The 18,104-nt window shown below is 34.0% G+C and overlaps 1 protein-coding gene across 1 annotated transcript; it reads right to left on the bottom strand.

Annotated features, from left to right (window-relative positions):
* Positions 1 to 695: 695 nt before the first annotated feature.
* On the bottom strand, positions 696 to 16,417 carry LOC129746900 (uncharacterized). Its single transcript, XM_055740829.1, has 9 exons — positions 16,220 to 16,417; positions 15,883 to 16,082; positions 15,363 to 15,467; positions 15,019 to 15,189; positions 14,539 to 14,673; positions 14,205 to 14,318; positions 2,192 to 2,337; positions 862 to 1,008; positions 696 to 806 (listed from the first exon to the last, which is right to left on the bottom strand). The coding sequence occupies exons 1-9, from the start codon at positions 16,368 to 16,370 to the stop codon at positions 791 to 793; spliced, it is 1,185 nt and encodes a 394-aa protein (XP_055596804.1). The 5' UTR covers positions 16,371 to 16,417; the 3' UTR covers positions 696 to 790.
* Between the last annotated feature and the right edge of the window lie 1,687 nt (positions 16,418 to 18,104).

Below are 18,104 nucleotides of genomic sequence, written 5' to 3'. Positions count from 1 at the left end.
GTGTTTATGAAAATCGGTTAAGTAGTTTTTATTTTTGTACCGAAACAATAATTCGGGTCAATATGACCCAAACCGGATAATTGTCCTTTTTTGCTGGGTAACTCTGGTAACCCTATCCAAAAAATCTAGAAATGAGAAATGAAATGGGAGCTTCTCATGTAAAGAAAAGTCAGAACGTTTCATGTATATAGCTTTAACCGTTCCTGAGATATCACGTCGAGAAAGTACAATTTGGGTCATATAGACCCTAATCGCAAAGGTTGAGTAAGCAAGTTAAGACCAATGTTCAGCGCTTAATTTTGAAGTTATGACGGTAAAATTAGACCCCATTAGACGAAACAAGACGACAAATTGGAGCTAGGCCTTTACATGAAAAAATGTATGTGTAATGACATTGTTTGAATTCAAGGTAAATGTTACCTGAAAACACCAAAAACACCTAGGTATTTGGTGACGTTTTTTCGTCGAAATAGCATTAACTAATAAGTCCGAAGTTCCAACTCAGAATAGTTATGATACTTACAATCAACGTTTGAATCCGATTCGGGCCGATTTTGTAGAGCATTGCTGAAGTCCAACAATGGAAGATTGCAGATAGATTCACTTTCGGTAGGTTTCATCCCACCCGTGGGCTTTGTGATTGATTCTAGATTCCTAACAACATCCAACACGTGCTGGAATGACATCTTGAGCATATTAGTAATGTCAGTTTGAGTTTTCATTTCCTCCATCAATTTTGCTTGCTTGGCTTTCTCTGCGTCTATTTTATTTTGTAAATTTTTATAATCCGTTATGCGACTGTGAAACTTGATATGGTTACGACACATAAGATTACGTCCTAGTAGAAAAAAAAATACTAACCGTATTTCTTCTGGTGTGAAATCATTTGCTAATTTCTCACGGTCCAATTCAGCCGAATCAGTTTCGAGTTGTTCTATGATAGTTTCGTGTTGACGTCTTACTAAGTTCGATTCCATTTTTATACAATCCGTTTCTTGTTGTTTAACTCTGGAAATGTATCCGGCAAAAATGATAGAAATTTGAACAATATACCATAGACGAAAGACTGTTTGAAAACGTGGCAATTCTGAATTTATATGAAAAAACACCGTCAAGAAAAAAACCAAACTTCAGGAAAAAACCTGAGCAGGTAAATATTTTGATTGGTATTTTAATGGCTCAAAAACACGTTTGATTCGAGCAGTTGTTCGGTGATCAATTAGGCTCTAATATCGGTCAGTTAATATTTCGATAATTTTTGAACAATATTTTAGAATTTTCATGTTTTGGTTAAACACAACCTCTAACATGCGCTGGCAAATCTTTGCAAAATATGTAAAGTGGAATAGTAGTTGTGTGTTTATTTGTAATGATTATCGCCACCACCAACAACGTTTGCGGGCGTCCCAGATACAGCATCCAGCCACTGTGAGAAATAGGAAATTATCTTGCTGTTCGTGAGCGAAGAAGTTTTTCTCACCTTCCGCGGTAGTTTGCAATGGTTAGCGTATAATTACTCTTGTTGCGATTTACTTATCGCTTGTTTGAAGCCCTCCTCAGACAGGCTTCGTTTCAGTCAGTTTGTTAGTTTACCTACATATCATCCCGCATTGCGCATTGCATTGCGGTTCCAAAGAAATTGTGCTTTAATTTTCGTCGGTGTTATGTCTTGCATTAAATTAGCACACATTTTTTGATAGAAGTTTCCCGGAAATCACCAGATTCAAATGCGTACCTTCATAATTAAAGACATTATCGATCAAATTTAAAGGAAATCCGAGACGTTCTTCTTGGTAAAGTTTATCTTTTTTCCTAAATACAACTTATATATGTTACAAAAATAGACTACAACGGTAAAATTTCATATTCATGAAAGTTTTACATTGAATGATCAGATATCAGAATATCACAATTCATATTCTTATTCATTGTTCTAGTATTTGAGACACAATATATTATATTGAATCATCAAGATGCTTTCAAGTTTGAATCTACACTCGTCGAATATTGAAGTTTAAGTGTTGGAACACGATCTAGCTACGAGACGAGGATTTCATCCTCAACTGGATAAATTTGATGTTTTCATTTGAAAGGTGATGAAATTCAACCAAAAACCCAACATACTCCCTTAGCTGAATAACGCTGCGCCAAACAGCTGTCTACCGTTTTTTTAAATAAGCAAAACGCCCACCTTGGATAAATTTCTTTCGGTTTTCCAGTCGATGTTGCATTTTTCAATTGTTTCAAGATCTTTTCAATCTCATCCATTTGGGTCTTAAGATCTGCCATGCTGGTTGTATCTCTATCGTAACGCGATGGATTCACATCGAAATCACTCTGCAAGGTAGAAGAAAAATGTGTTCCATGTCAGTTCAGCAATGCGGGGTGGAATTGGGAGTTGTTGCTAAGTATGATCTCAGAATGAAATAAGTCTATGCCTGCTGGTTCACAGAGTTCATTTTTCTCGGTACAAATGTGGTGCCGTTGATTCTTAATTGATAGGCATCAGAAACAAGAGTTTTGATTTTATTCAACTTATCAACAAACCAAAACTTTGCGGATGCGCCTTTTGATATAATTTTTGCACTAGTCCATAACTTGCATTTTTTTAAAGGAAAACCAGCGAATTTTGAATGACGGACAACAAGTGTTTTAAAACGAATGTTGCTAGGTCGGGTTAGACGGACATATACAGTACCGTTCATAATTGTATAGAACTTGGAAGCACGCGCACTGTCACTTCGACTTTGAACTTCCCTAACTTTTTACTCTGCTGATATTTTTTGATCAAATTTTCTGCGTTAGATAGATCAACTATCACACTATTATATCACAAAATTTGAGCTTTCTGGAGTTTGTGTGGCCTTAGATATTTGCCTGAAATATTGTACCTCGCGTAACTTTTTATCCCATCGATAAAACTTTTCAAAAACTTCAGACAAGTAACTGAATATTTCAACAATTACTCTGCAAAATTTCATTACAAAATGTAGCGTAGTTTCTGAGATATGTATTTCAGTTTGAGTGGTAAAAATTTCAAATTTTGTGATATAATAGTGTGATAAAAATTATCTATCTAACGCAGAAAATTTGATCAAAAATTATCATCAGAGGGAAAAGTTATGGAAGTTCAAAGTCGAGGTGACAGTGTGCGTGCGTCCAATTTCTATACAACTATGAATGGTACTGTAAATTTACCCAAATTTTTAAAATGTTTTATCTGTTGTTTCGTTCTGGTTCCTAAAAAAACGAACACTCACATATACACAGTATTAAATAATTGCATGTTATAACCTGCAAATAAATGGAACAAGTTATTTCTACTAAATTTACATGACTTATGACGTAATGCAAATTCCCGAAACGAAAAAAATGACATTGTGAATTTACACGACCATAACAATAAAACCGTCCCGGCTCATTATCCCTTTTTAGTTTTTGAATCATTAGTTTATCAAATTCTTGCCATTAGCTTAATAACAAAGCATGACAATGTTTTAAAAGATGTTCATAATGTTTACGATAACTTGAAATCAACGAGCTCCAGATTTGAAACAGCATTTTCTTCGCGCATCAAATCGAATTTGCTGCTTACTGCTTGCTGGTCGGCCGATCGGTGTTTGTTTGTGAAACGATCCTGCTACAGGGTGTATCTGAATTTTCTTTTAGTTTCGTTAATACTTTTTGGATGGATGACTTTGAAAACAATTTTCCATTACTTTTCAAAATAGGTAGCACTATGTTTATCTAGAATGTTTTTTGATTAATAATACTTGTTTTTGGTTCGTTGTACATTGAAATGTCCTTTGCAATATGATGGAATGTGAGGAAGGGTTCATGAAGCTTGTAATTTGTTTGTATAAATATTAAACAATTCAAAACAATTCACTTGTATATAAATCTAAGAACCTGTTTTTTTTAATTCAGAAGTTTATACTTAAATCGAAGAATAAAGCGAAAAAAAAGCTTTATTGTGCTGAATCTTTTGTGACAACAAATTGAGAATATTGTTGACCTTTTTGTGCAATATTTATTTAAACTTTAAGTTTGACTACTTATTGTGCTATTCATTTTTAATTGCGAGAATTCGTATCAATGTTATCGGTTAGAGTTATTCATATATTTTTTAAAATATTAAGAATCAAAGACAAGAGGTGAACTGTTGCTTAGAACAAAATATCACTTCTCTAATTAAGACTACGAAATTCTATTTAGTATTATACTATTTTTAAAGTGTTTTTTTTTACAATCAGCAATAAAACATAATTTGTTTTTGGTGGAAATTGTTAAAAGGATTTCACTTTTTTACATTTATTAAAATTGCCAAACAATAAGACACACCCTGTGCGCGACAGCAACGATTCTGATTCCTAACAGCGTTTCAAGCAAAAGTCATGTAAAATTACAACAAATTGACCCGAATGAGGAAACGCGTGATTTTTTTTCAGGGCTGCGTTATAATATTCAACACATCTGACTGAATTTAATATGAAATCAAATTTTACATCAAATGTAAAACTCAGATTTTTTTTGTGTGTAGGATCTCAGGGAAACTTCATGTTTTTTTTAAAGATCATATAAGCCGTGACCGAGATTCGATCTCATGACCGTTGTCTTGAACGCTATCCTTTAGGCCACGGTCGGCAGCGAAAGACCCAGACATGAGCAATTGCTGAAAAACACTCAGAATTTCAAACAGGCTATAAAAACCGCTAAAAATTGATCTCCGATGAAGCCAGTGCCTATAAAATATATAGATTCCAAGAATCGCACTATTTCGCGGCTGGACTCGAACCAGTTGGTTCCGTTTCATTTCAAATGCTAAATACTACTACTACTACTACTACTACTACTAATACTACTACTACTACTACTAGTACACTCAGGCAAATTCTTATTATAATTTGCATAAGATACATCTTACGAAGCGCGAAGTTCTTTTGAAAAATAGAAGCAACAGAGTTGTGAATAAATAATAAACACATTCATTTCGTCAATCATTTTTTAACTGTCATACGAAGTTGTGCAGTCACTAATAAGTAATTCTTCTAAATGGTAAGTTTGAATTGAAGTTTATTTTTTTGTGAACGTTAAATATATTTGTAAACTCAAATTTGTTTTTTGTTCACTTTACAGCATGTTGACCGGGAAAACCCAAGATCAAAGGATCGGCGGCCGATCAACTTCTTTGGAACCGGGTATTTATGTGCTGCTGATGCTGACCATAATATAGGGTCAAGTGGGGTAATTATGAACACGGGGTAATTCCGAACAAGTGCCATACGCGCTGCTGTGGGGGATGAATGAACACAAAAAGTTCCAAAAGTGGTAGTTTAACATCCTATTGATAGCTGTAAGGTGTTTACGATCTGTCTTCAAATCATAATGATATCATTTTAGATGTTTTAAAAAACCATTACCTCGTGAAACGGAAATCGTTTTCGACAATGTTCAATGTTTCGAATATCTGATCATAGGAAATACAGCTGGAATGTTGTTATCACCTGTTTTACATCCAGTTCATGATGCTCTGTCTGGATTTTGAAGAAATTTTGAAAAAAATTATTCGCACTTATTCAAAGATGAGTGTTCATATTTACCCCATGGTTTTCGTCCAATGCACAGTGGTCCAAAATGCGAAAAACGTGATCGTTGCTTATAACTTTTTTAGGTCACATTTTAGCATATCGGTGTCTTCGGAGAAGTTTGTCAGTAAAATCAGCTCTATAATAAAAAACTATTAACAACTTTGTCTCAGATGCCAAGTTTCTAAAATAATTATTATCCGAGATATCGGCCAAATAAGAAACTTAACCTCTAAAAATCAGTTTTTTAATAATAACTTTTTTCAGTAAATTTTAAGTTTAATAAAATGTTCCACAAAGTTGTTTGTTTTACTAAAATACACCACTTTGTTGAACATTTCAAGTTTGTACAATGTGATACTGCAGAGCTATGTTAAAAAGATTACCGAAAATAGGGCTTTTTCACGCCTTATTTTACAAACACCGGGCAACATCGGGCAGCCCGCTTTAGATGCAAAATGAAGTCGAAGATTTCGTCTACAAGATGCAGGTATCCACTTGTATCCAAGCGAGATACATCAATTTTACTTTTCCATGTTAGCATTAAAAACAACGATTTCTATGAAAGCACATACAGCGCATTCTACTACGTGTGTTTTTTTCTAGTTTTTCCCTGCGCGATTTCAGAAGCAATGATTTGGAAGCGCATTTGTATTATTAGCATCTCCAGCTTGTAGAGGATATCTATTTCAATTGAACACACAATAACCTGTACTAATAATACCAGTGTTCGGCATCGCTAACTGAAAAGTTAGCGGCGCTAATTAGGTCGCTATCTCGGTTACAGTTAGCGATCGCTTATTAAAGCCGCTAAATGTTGCGTAAAAGTTATCGATCTATAATAAAGCGCTAATCGCTAATAGATAGTAGAAAGTTTTGAAAAAGATTAGCTAGATATAATATTGACTAGAAAGGTTGTTAAATGATATCAATAGGGGCAGTTTTCGAACTTATTTTGTAATATTTCTGTACATATCAGTTGCGTCAGTCCACTTTTAGTTTTAGTTAGCGTATTTGGTGGAAAGTAAAAAGAAAAAAATTGGAATCAAATTTTTCAAAATATTCACCCGCTTTTTAATTTTTTTACATCAGTTAATGCAAAGATTCTCTTTAGGTAGATGTTTTGTTTTGTCCGAAATAGTTTTTCATCTTTTTTGAAATTAGGTAATACACTTATTTTGTTCTGGAAATTTTAATTTTTCACAACTATTTTATTTCTTTTATAATCAAAGAAGGCTTATGATTAAGACAAGTAAAATAAATTAAAAAAGACGCTCATTTCAGTCAAAATCGAGATCGAATAGCTTCTGAAATAAATCTTTAACGAAAATTTAAATACCTGATCGGATTCAAAATTTTAAATCTGATTGATGCCGAATTTATAATCTATAAGTCTATGGCCAAATTAACACTTCAAAGAGTTAGCGTTCTTCAGTTAGCGGAACTAAAAATTAGCGGAACTTTCTTATCCGCTAGCTGAAGAAAAATATAGCGAGAAAATTAATTCGCTAACCGAAAGTTAGCGGACTAATTAGCGATTAGCGGATTACCGTTTTTGTGCCGAACACTGAATAATACAAATGCGCTTCCAAACCTTTGCCTCTGACATCGCGCAGGGAAAAACTAGAAAAAAACACACGTAGTAGAAGATTGTATCCCATTTACCCGAAAACCATTGCCCAGAATGAATTTTTCCCAGAATGACAAATACCCGAAATCAAACCCCAGAATGAACCATTTCCCAGAAAAAAATTCCCCAGTGCATTTACCAGAAATTTTTTTCCCAGAATGGACCATTTCCCAGAATTTTTGCCCCAGAATGAAACATTTACCAGAATGGCACAAATCCCAGATTTTTTCCCCTAGTATTTTTATTTGTTTTTTTTTTCTAATGAATTCTTGAATATTTCATATGTTTCGAAATTATTTTTTTCAAAATGATTTTTTAAATAAAACTACGACTTTGAAATTTTCCAACGAAATTTATTTTATAATCAATACTATGCTTTGTTTATGGTTTGGGTACTTTAATTGATTCAATGCTTACCATGGTCCTTTAAAAACCGTTTTGGTATCCGACTCCTCACGCTGCGCGTTCGAACTTGAAAGACGTTTTGTCCTTCACGCTGTCGCGTGGCGGACGGGGCTAAGGGATCACCCCTAGCTTTCACGCAGACCTAGGAAGCCCCGGCAGACCTAGACCAATGTCTTAGGGCCGCCGCTTCCGACGGCGGGTCGGCGGCCTGAAAAAGCCCTATTTTCGGTAATCTTTTTAACATAGCTCTGCAGTATCACATTGTACAAACTTGAAATGTTCAACAAAGTGGTGTATTTTAGTAAAACAAACAACTCTGTGGAACATTTTATTAAACTTAAAATTTACTGAAAAAAGTTATTATTAAAAAACTGATTTTTAGAGGTTAAGTTTCTTATTTGGCCGATATCTCGGATAATAATTATTTTAGAAACTTGGCATCTGAGACAAAGTTGTAGGAAATTTGATTTTTAACAAGTTTGTCGAAGACATCAAAGAGCTTAAACCTATAACAGAGAAGTTAGAAATTTTATCTCACTTGTAGGGGGATTAATCAGAAAAATAATAGTTTTTTATTATAGAGCTGATTTTACTGACAAACTTCTCCGAAGACACCGATATGCTAAAATGTCACCTAAAAAAGTTATAAGCAACGATCACGTTTTTCGCATTTTGGACCACTGTGCAATGGGATAATTATGAACACATCTTTTTATGCATTTCCTGACATTTTTAATGCTGAATAATTTATTCATCAATTTAGGGGGCCATTCACTAATTACTCAAGCATTTCTAGACCCCTTTCCCCCTCCCTCCCCTTGTCAGAAATTTCTTAAAAAACTACTCCCCCCCCCTTTTATAACATCTTAACACATTAATGACCGTGGAGAAATCTTAGCCGGGAAACATCAACATCACACCACATCACAACGCTACGAATCATACTGGAACAAATCAACGAATTCCAGGACTCTCTTCTGCTGGTGTTCGTTGATTTCGAAAAAGCATTCGACCGACTTAACCATGAAAACATCTGGGCGGCTCTAAGGCGACGAGGGGTCCCAGAGAAACTAGTCCATCTCATCGAAGCACAGTATGAGGCATTTTCGTGCAAGGTCTTGCACGACGGTGTCTTGTCCGAACCAATCCCGGTAACTGCTGGAGTGAGACAAGGATGTATTCTATCACCGCTACTTTTTCTAATCGTAATGGATGAGATTCTGATTGGATCGATTGACTGTGCACCGAACCGAGGATTGCCGTGGAATCCTTCAACAATGGAGCAACTGAACGACCTTGACCTGGCTGACGATATTGTTTTGCTCGCCCAAACACAACCAGATATGCAGAGCAAACTCGACGACCTCACCGAAAGTTCCAAGGCAGCAGGTCTCAAAGTCAATGTCGGAAAGACTAAGTCGATGGAGATCAACACAGGAAATTCCTCCAGTTTCATGGTAGCTGGGCAACAAGTTGAGAAAGTGGAGTGCTTCCAGTATCTTGGTAGCCAGATTACGCCTGATGGTGGTACCAGAAAAGACATCGAAACACGGATCAGAAAGGCCCGATTTGCGTTTGCGAGTCTCCGAAACATCTGGCGGTCACGCCAGATCTCTCTACGAACAAAAATCCGAATCTTCAACTCAAACGTCAAATCCGTATTGCTGTACGGGTGCGAAACTTGGTGCACATATGCGGTAACGACGCGAAAACTGCAAGTATTTGTAAACCGCTGCCTGCGGAATATCATCCGCGCTTGGTGGCCTGGCAACTGGATCTCGAATGAGGAACTACATCGCCGGTGTCATCAAAAGGCGCTAGAAATCGAGATTCGGGAACGTAAGTGGAGATGGATTGGGCACACGCTGCGAAGAGATGAAAACGAGATTTGCAGAGAGGCGCTAGATTGGAATCCAGAAGGTCATCGAAGAAGAGGCAGACCCAGAAATTCGTGGCGGCGAAGCCTAGCCGCTGAAATCCGAACTGTCGACGAGAATCTTGACTGGGACCAGGTGAAGACGCTGGCTCCGGATCGTCAACAGTGGAGGTCTTTTACCACGGCCCTATGCACCGGAGGATCGGCGCGGGATCATTAAGTAAGTAAGTAAGTAAAAAACATCAACATTCGGCATTTATATCCCAGAATCCTCTGGACCAAATTCAATAAATTTCATAATTAAATTAAGTCTGCAATGTGTTAAATGTGAGAAATTGATTTTTTTTTCAAAAATTGAGATTTGGATTTAGAAAAAAAAGCTATGCCAGTTCTTTTCAGTCTTTGCAAAAAACTTTTGAAACCCATTTTTTTAAACTAAAAATAAAATTTCAAAAGTGGAAAAAAGTTAATAAAACAGAAATTTTGAAAAAAAATAAATCCGTAACCAAATTTAAACAAGTCTTAATTTTGTTTCAATAAATAGTGATAAAAACTTGCTTTTAGTTGATAGAAAAAAAGTCAGTCAAAAGTTTTACCGGTAATACCAAAACCGAAAACCTGTATCCCAGGAATAGTTCTCTAATACCGAATACAGGTTTTACGTGCTGACAAAACCAGATTTTTTGGTAATTGATAAACAATAAGGTTATAAACCAGACTTGAAGAAATGTTTAATTTGACTAAATTAAAAATTAAATTCAACATTTATTTACAAAAGGTTTGCTGGTCGAGATTTTATTCATAACTGTGTGAAATTTAACATTATTATGAACCTTAAATCTCTGTGGTCAAAAGTAAAATTTATGAAAAACTTTGATAAATTTAATTGGTGAATAAGTCCACAAAGCAAAGATCTATTTTCCTGTATATTTGGACAACGTGCTGCTATTCAGAACATTATAATTACAGTAAATAATAATTGTTTATGTGTTAAATCCGGATATCAAAGATCCAAAATCTTTTTTCTTGCAGTCTAATTTTTTACTTGGATACTTTTTTCAATGTTAATTTAAGCCTACCCCTTTTCTGATACCTGATAGATACTTTTTCCAATGTTAATTTGTGCGATTTTTTTTTTATTTGGTGCAAAATAAACATCTTTTGGTTGAAGATTTTCTTTTTCAGTTTTTTGAGGAAAACTTCGGTAGTACTTCAATTTTTTTTTGAAAGAATAGAGCTACTTATGTGAAATTTCATACAGGTGATAAAAAAAAATTATAATTGTCAATATTTTTCAAAACTGTCGATCATATAGAACTGACAAGAATTGTAAAAACTGACTGTTCACTGATCCAAGAAGATTTTAATGAGTGTTTTTATGAAACAACCCTTGAAAAATATTTTCCAATTTCCTGTGTATGTATAGGTTGCAATTTCATGATACCTCGCACGTACGTGAAAAGCCAAGCCCACGACATTTTGGTGAAGACTTGATGTTTGCTGCGCAGGACATTTTAAACGGATATAAAAACTATCGAATAGCCTAACTCGTTTTAAATTTTACATGTATGGAGAGGTCCTATCATTAAAAATATTCTGTAAAGACAAAGAAACGGAAAGAAACCAACCAAAACATAAAAGATGCAACAAAGAAATTAAACTCTCGGAACAAAAGATAGAAAAAATATCAATTAAAAAGAACACTAAATAGCTATTTTTCTATTGTTTTACATCTTAATTTTGATAAAATTTGTTTATTTTGCAAGTTTTGTACATGAATTGGATTGAGTTTTTATAAAACAACCCATTTTCTTGTTACTGTTAATAATTTTCATTATTTGGTGTTGAATTGAGATTTTCTGTCATCGTATAAATCATATTGGACAAGTCTCGGGGTAAATATGAACATAGTCCGGGGTAATTATGAACAGAGTTTGGGGTAATTATGAACATCATTTTTTAAGTAAAAAATCACCATACACTGCTTACTATGGGTAAATGTAACGTATAACTACTGTTATTTTTCAAAAATCTTATACCAAGTTCGTAATCCGTGTTCATACCCCATAATCCGTGTTTACCCCCCCTAGAGAGGGGGGTAAATATGAACAGACGGGGTAATTATGAACAGACGTCCCAAGGACAAAGGTTGCGACCAAAAAACAAAAGTTGTTCTACAGAATGATTAAGAGCACGGAAACATTCATTGATAGTAGCTTTTCAGAGTTTGTGATGAGATATAAACATATGGTGGCTGTAAGTGTGCCAAATGAAGAAATTTTGTTCATAATTACCCCACCTAGCCCTATACCCCGTGGGCATGGTAAGAGGCTCATTTATATCACTTTGATATAAATGGGTATGCCTTGTCGCGCAAGATCTTAAAGAATCGAATAGTGATAGTATCACACCAGATCTTGCGAACACGAACGGATCACTGATGAACGCCAGTGAAACGGAACCTACGTGTTGGCCCCACGGCTTTAAACAAACGTCTTACCAGTGTTCAATATGGTCCGATCAGTATTGATTGTTTGACCTGATATAATTTTTCATACAATTTGTTTAATAAAGTTTTATATTTCAGGTCCGGTATTCTGTAGGTCCAGATGTGTCCCCGTATCCTAGTCTGTAATGGGTCACGGGTTAATAACTGTTCAATGTGTTACTAGACAAGGTAAAGGTAGTAAGTAGTATTCGTCTCCCCAATGCTCTAGTAAGTGTGCATTTGCGGTTTATGAATTTCGAAGGATTATTCTTAAATCAAGCATTTTACAAGAACTAGAGGCTCATTGGATCAGAATGCTTTTTGGACAGTTTCCTGTTAACAATAATTCTTTCTCGTTTCAACGCTTTTTGGTAGATTCGTCTATTGTTCGGTTAGGCTTGAAATTCAATTAAGGTAGTCGAAGAAAGATGTTACGATTTTGAAAAACAATAATATAAAGGCAGTCCAGGAAGATAATATTGGAAATTAAAAATAGAAGTGTTATTTCTTTCAACCGAAACAGATTGAGGAAAGTTGTTCTGAGAAGATGTTCAGAGTTAGCGATGATGCTTTAGAGGAACAGCATTGTCATTAGTAGTATGGTCTTGCTTGGTTATTTATCAATTATTTTATTGTTTGTGTAACGTAGATTTTTTTACAATTGCTGCAGTGTTAAACACCTTTTAATGGAGATTCTGTTTTATGGTATCCAAGCTGTTAATATAATTACAGAGTAGCTACACATTTGTTTTGAATCTCTAAAGACTTACTCATTTGTAAATATTTTTATTCGCCAATCTATGCTAATCTCAAGAGAAAACTATCATGGGCTCAAAGTTTTTGAATCGAGTAAGGTTAGGTGACAGGTAGGGCCCAACATAACACTATTCACTGTGACAACAAACCTCAGTCCTACAAAGGCTACTATTTGTTGCTCACTTCACATGACACAATACTACTCACTGTGACAACAAAATTCAAACATTGCTCACTTCACATGACACAATATTACTCACTGTGACAACAAAACTCAGCCCTACAAAGGCTATTATTTGTTGCTCACTTTACACGATACAATACTTTTCAGTGTGACAACAAAATTCAAACATTGCGCACTTCAGATGGCACAATACTACTCACTGTGACAACAAAACTCAGCCCTACAAAGGCTACTATTTGTTGCTCACTTCACATGACACAATAATACTCACCGTGACAACAAAACTCAGCCCTACAAAGGCTACTATTTGTTGCTCACTTCACATGACACAATATTACTCACTGTGACAACAAAACTCAGCCCTACAAAGGCTACTATTTGTTGCTCACTTCACATGACACAATATTACTCACCGTGACAACAAAACTCAGCCCTACAAAGGCTACTATTTGTTGCTCACTTCACATGACACAATACTACTCACTGTGACAACAAAATTCAAACATTGCTCACTTCACATGACACAATATTACTCACTGTGACAACAAAACTCAGCCCTACAAAGGCTATTATTTGTTGCTCACTTCAGACGACACAATACTACTTAATATCACGACGAATCCAGCAAACAAACCAAACCAAAGCTACTATTTGTTGCTCACTTCACATGACACAGTGTTACACATTTACACATTATACAACTGATATAAAATACCCCCGCTCGCAATACGGCTCATTGGCAAGCCCAGCCCAGGTTCGCCAGGGTTTGACTTGTCAGAGAGCAACCGGAGTTTAAATGAGACACATTCTTAATCCGCCCGGTGTATTGCGGTCTCCTCCCAATCCTACCCATTTCATTTACCTAGCTTTCCCCCGCGGTGAGTAATTTTGGCCTCAAAAGGGCCGTGTGATTTCTCATAAAGCTGCCGCATGAAAAAAAAAAAAAAAAAATTACCCCACCTAGCCCTATACCATTCCAAACAAATTTGCCGAACAATATAAATCTAATATAATATAATATAGTATAACATAATCATCTGCAGAATTCATTCGCTTCAAAAAACAATCTTATCTTATAAACGATTTTTCTTATGGCGCCACTTCATAAGAGAATCTTATATACATATTATATAATAGTATTTTTCTGAGTGTTTACTACTAATTTTATTGTTTCGTACACTTACTTGTTATGGGCTTATCACTAGTGTCTTATTTTAGATGTCATGTCCTTTTTTTTAAAACAGTTTATTCATACTACTAAGAATCACTGAAATACTTACATCTCGCCTTACGAATGTTTTAATTTTCACAGTATTACTTGCAACAATATTTCGATGTTCCATGAGAGTTTTAAACCGAGCGGCCATTTCATTGTTAGTTTGTTTCTCCAGCATCTACAAAATCAATAATTAATACTTATGATATGTCTGTTTTCAAAAGCTGCCTTTCAAAAGCTAGACCAAAATAAATTAATAATTTTCTGAAAGGTATAGTTTTTACCAAATGATGATTAATTTCTATTCTGCTTAATGTCTTTAAAATTAGGAAACTGGGAGAATGTAACAACCATCATCAAATTTTCTTTGTTTCTTCAGACACCTGACAGCTGCTTACCTGAAATTCCAAACGTAAACTTTTAACGTTCTTCATCGATGGTCTACCTTTTCCTATAGCTTTTAAAATAAAACGCTTTTGTTCTTCGAGATCTTCTTGTAAAGCATTGAGAACCGGGTCATAGTACATTGAATCCTGCAAATGAAATAAAAAACAGGCAGATAAATCATATTCTTGATTTGGAAATTTGATAAATTAGGATAGTCAGATTTCAATTATTTTTAAAATTGTAGAATAAATTAACAGAGGCTTTCAATCGAGATATACCGGAATAAAGGTAATTATCGTATCTTTCAGTGATTTGTCGATTTGATCAAAATACAATATTGATGGTTCTAAATCTTATAAAAATGAATGCTGTTTCAGTATTTTTTCCTTTTATAAGTGAAAAAACACAGCAGTTTGGTCATCGGCTGCAAGCTAGCTAGCTGCTCGATAGATTAGGCAATGGAAAACTGGCATTAGAAAAATAAAACCTACCTTCAGCATTGTGTTAAGAATCTTATAGTAAGCTCGATTTACAGCATCCGTAGTGCGGACACGTGTGGCACAATGTCTCAATTCAAGTTCATAGCGCTTTGCCTCGATCTCTTCGTAGAGTTCTTGAGGGTCTGTGAATTTTGTTCTGTCCTGCAATTCTGCAACCTTGATCTGATTGACACCAGGCAGCAGCACCAGAGAAGGCATAAACGGTCAGTTGAGAAGAATTAGAATCGTGAAATAGATGAGCACGATCAATTAATTTCTATGGGTAATCCATAACAACGATTTGAATACAGGAAAATCGTTTGACTCTTGAACCTCGTAACTTTTTCAATACCTACCACTTCATTTTCGTAGGCACTGCTCAGTGCTTCAAGTTTGTTCACCAATTGGTCTAGGTTTTTCCGTTTGGCAAAAGTTCTCTGGTCAATTTTCTCGACAATTTTCTGTAATAAAAAAAGAACACCTTGACTTCAAATGCTAAAAGCTCATCAGACAGTTGGATAGCCCTTGGTACTGTAAGGCAATAAATATAATGGGATGATAGACTTTACAGATGTTTAGCAAACAGAAACATTCAGGTAAGATTCCTATCTCTTGAGAATTGAGAAGAAACTAAACCGTGATTAACTCTAGTCTCTCACTATTGATAGCAAGAAGGACGACACGAATGAAAATAAACGTTGCGAAATATTATGCATTCAATATTGCCTGTAGGTTATAGAGTGATGGGAATTGAAGGTTGTTCGCTCGTTGCTTTTTCACGCTATTATTTCTATTTGGCCTATAGATAAATGCATTCATTTGTGTTTTGAATGCCAAAAAGTCAATAGAAGTAGGTGTTCCAGTAGTCTAACTTACCTCTATCAATAATGGATGATATGCTCTCTGTACATCTCGATGATTTTGGAAAATATTTTTAACCAATTGATGATCTCCAACAGTTGCAGTATGCAAGTACCCTATATCATCTTTCAATGATTTTTTCACATCCCGAGCATGAGCTTGCTTACTTTTCCTCTTCATAATAGTTCTAAGAGTTTCGAGCTTCCTGCTGCGTTCTGTAAAGGAGATAAAATATTAATATTTCTTTAGAAATCATGGTATTAAAAATATAAACAGACAAAAGAAACCTTTCATATTAATTCCAAGATGGTTAAAAGGTCACATTGCGGTTAGTTACAAACTTATTACCTACCGTAGATTTTCCGCATTCCGACATACTGTATCATTTTATCGCCAGCGGCCCATTTACAATCTCTCATACGATGAAATTTTAAGTATTTGTATCCGAAAATGCCATGATTCTCTCCGGTTTTGGGATTGAAATATCCCTTTTCGAAATCCATTATTGCTCACTTCAAAACGGTTAGCAGACAAATCTGTCAACTGTAAAGAAGAATTAAAAATCGAACACAATGAATCCAAGCTACTATGATCTCGACTCGAGAACTTAACTTTATACTGCATAGACTATGCATTCGTCGAGAAAAAATATTTTCGTCAGGGCTAATCAATCTGCCAAAAACTGAGAAAAATGACAAAAAATGACAAAAGTGACAAAAAAAAATTACAAAAATGACAAAAATGACAAAAATTACAAAAAATACAAAAATGACAAAAATGGCAGAAATGACAAAATTAAAAAAAAATTGACAAAAATGACAAGAAGACAAAAATGACAAAAATGACAAAAATGACAAAAATGACAAAAATGACAAAAATGACAAAAATGACAAAAATGACAAAAATGACTAAAATGACAAAAATGACAAAAATGACAAAAATGACAAAAATGACAAAAATGACAAAAATGACAAAAATGACAAAAATGACAAAAATGACAAAAATGACAAAAATGACAAAAATGACAAAAATGACAAAAATGACAAAAATGACAAAAATGACAAAAATGACAAAAATGACAAAAATGACAAAAATGACAAAAATGACAAAAATGACAAAAATGACAAAAATGACAAAAATGACAAAAATGACAAAAATGACAAAAATGACAAAAATGACAAAAATGACAAAAATGACAAAAATGACAAAAATGACAAAAATGACAAAAATGACAAAAATGACAAAAATGACAAAAATGACAAAAATGACAAAAATGACAAAAATGACAAAAATGACAAAAATGACAAAAATGACAAAAATGACAAAAATGACAAAAATGACAAAAATGACAAAAATGACAAAAATGACAAAAATGACAAAAATGACAAAAATGACAAAAATGACAAAAATTACAAAAATGACAAAAATGACAAAAATGACAAAAATGACAAAAATGACAAAAATGACAAAAATGACAAAAATGACAAAAATGACAAAAATGACAAAAATGACAAAAATGACAAAAATGACAAAAATGACAAAAATGACAAAAATGACAAAAATGACAAAAATGACAAAAATGACAAAAATGACAAAAATTACAAAAATTACAAAAATTACAAAAATGACAAAAAATGACAAAAATGACAAAAATGACAAAAATGACAAAAATGACAAAAATGACAAAAAGACAAAAATGACAAAAATGACAAAAATGACAAAAATGACAAAAATGACAAAAATGACAAAAATGACAAAAATGACAAAAATGACAAAAATGACAAAAATGACAAAAATGACAAAAATGACAAAAATGACAAAAATGACAAAAATGACAAAAATGACAAAAATGACAAAAATGACAAAAATGACAAAAATGACAAAAATGACAAAAATGACAAAAATGACAAAAATGACAAAAATGACAAAAATGACAAAGACAAAAATGACAAAAATGACAAAAATGACAAAAATGACAAAAATGACAAAAATGACAAAAATGACAAAAATGACAGAAATGACAAAAATGACAAAAATGACAAAAATGACAAAAATGACAAAAATGACAAAAATGACAAAAATGACAAAAATGACAAAAATGACAAAAATGACAAAAATGACAAAAATGACAAAAATGACAAAAATGACAAAAATGACAAAAATGACAAAAATGACAAAAATGACAAAAATGACAAAAATGACAAAAATGACAAAAATGACATAAATGACAAAAATGA

The sequence above is a fragment of the Uranotaenia lowii genome, chromosome 2 (genome assembly GCF_029784155.1).
Source record: "Uranotaenia lowii strain MFRU-FL chromosome 2, ASM2978415v1, whole genome shotgun sequence".
Classification (NCBI taxonomy): Eukaryota; Metazoa; Arthropoda; class Insecta; order Diptera; family Culicidae; genus Uranotaenia; species Uranotaenia lowii.
Note: the sequence above shows the minus strand (reverse complement) of the source record. Positions and strands in the feature narration are given on the sequence as shown.

Coding starts and splice junctions, on each gene's coding strand:
- LOC129746900 (XM_055740829.1), bottom strand. CDS start 16,370: ATGGATTTCGAAAAGGGATATTTCAATCCCAAAACCGGAGAGAATCAT. Junction 15,468..15,882: donor ATCATCCATTATTGATAGAG/GTAAGTTAGACT, acceptor TTTTTATTACAG/AAAATTGTCGAGAAAATTGA. Junction 14,674..15,018: donor TTCTTAACACAATGCTGAAG/GTAGGTTTTATT, acceptor TTTCATTTGCAG/GATTCAATGTACTATGACCC.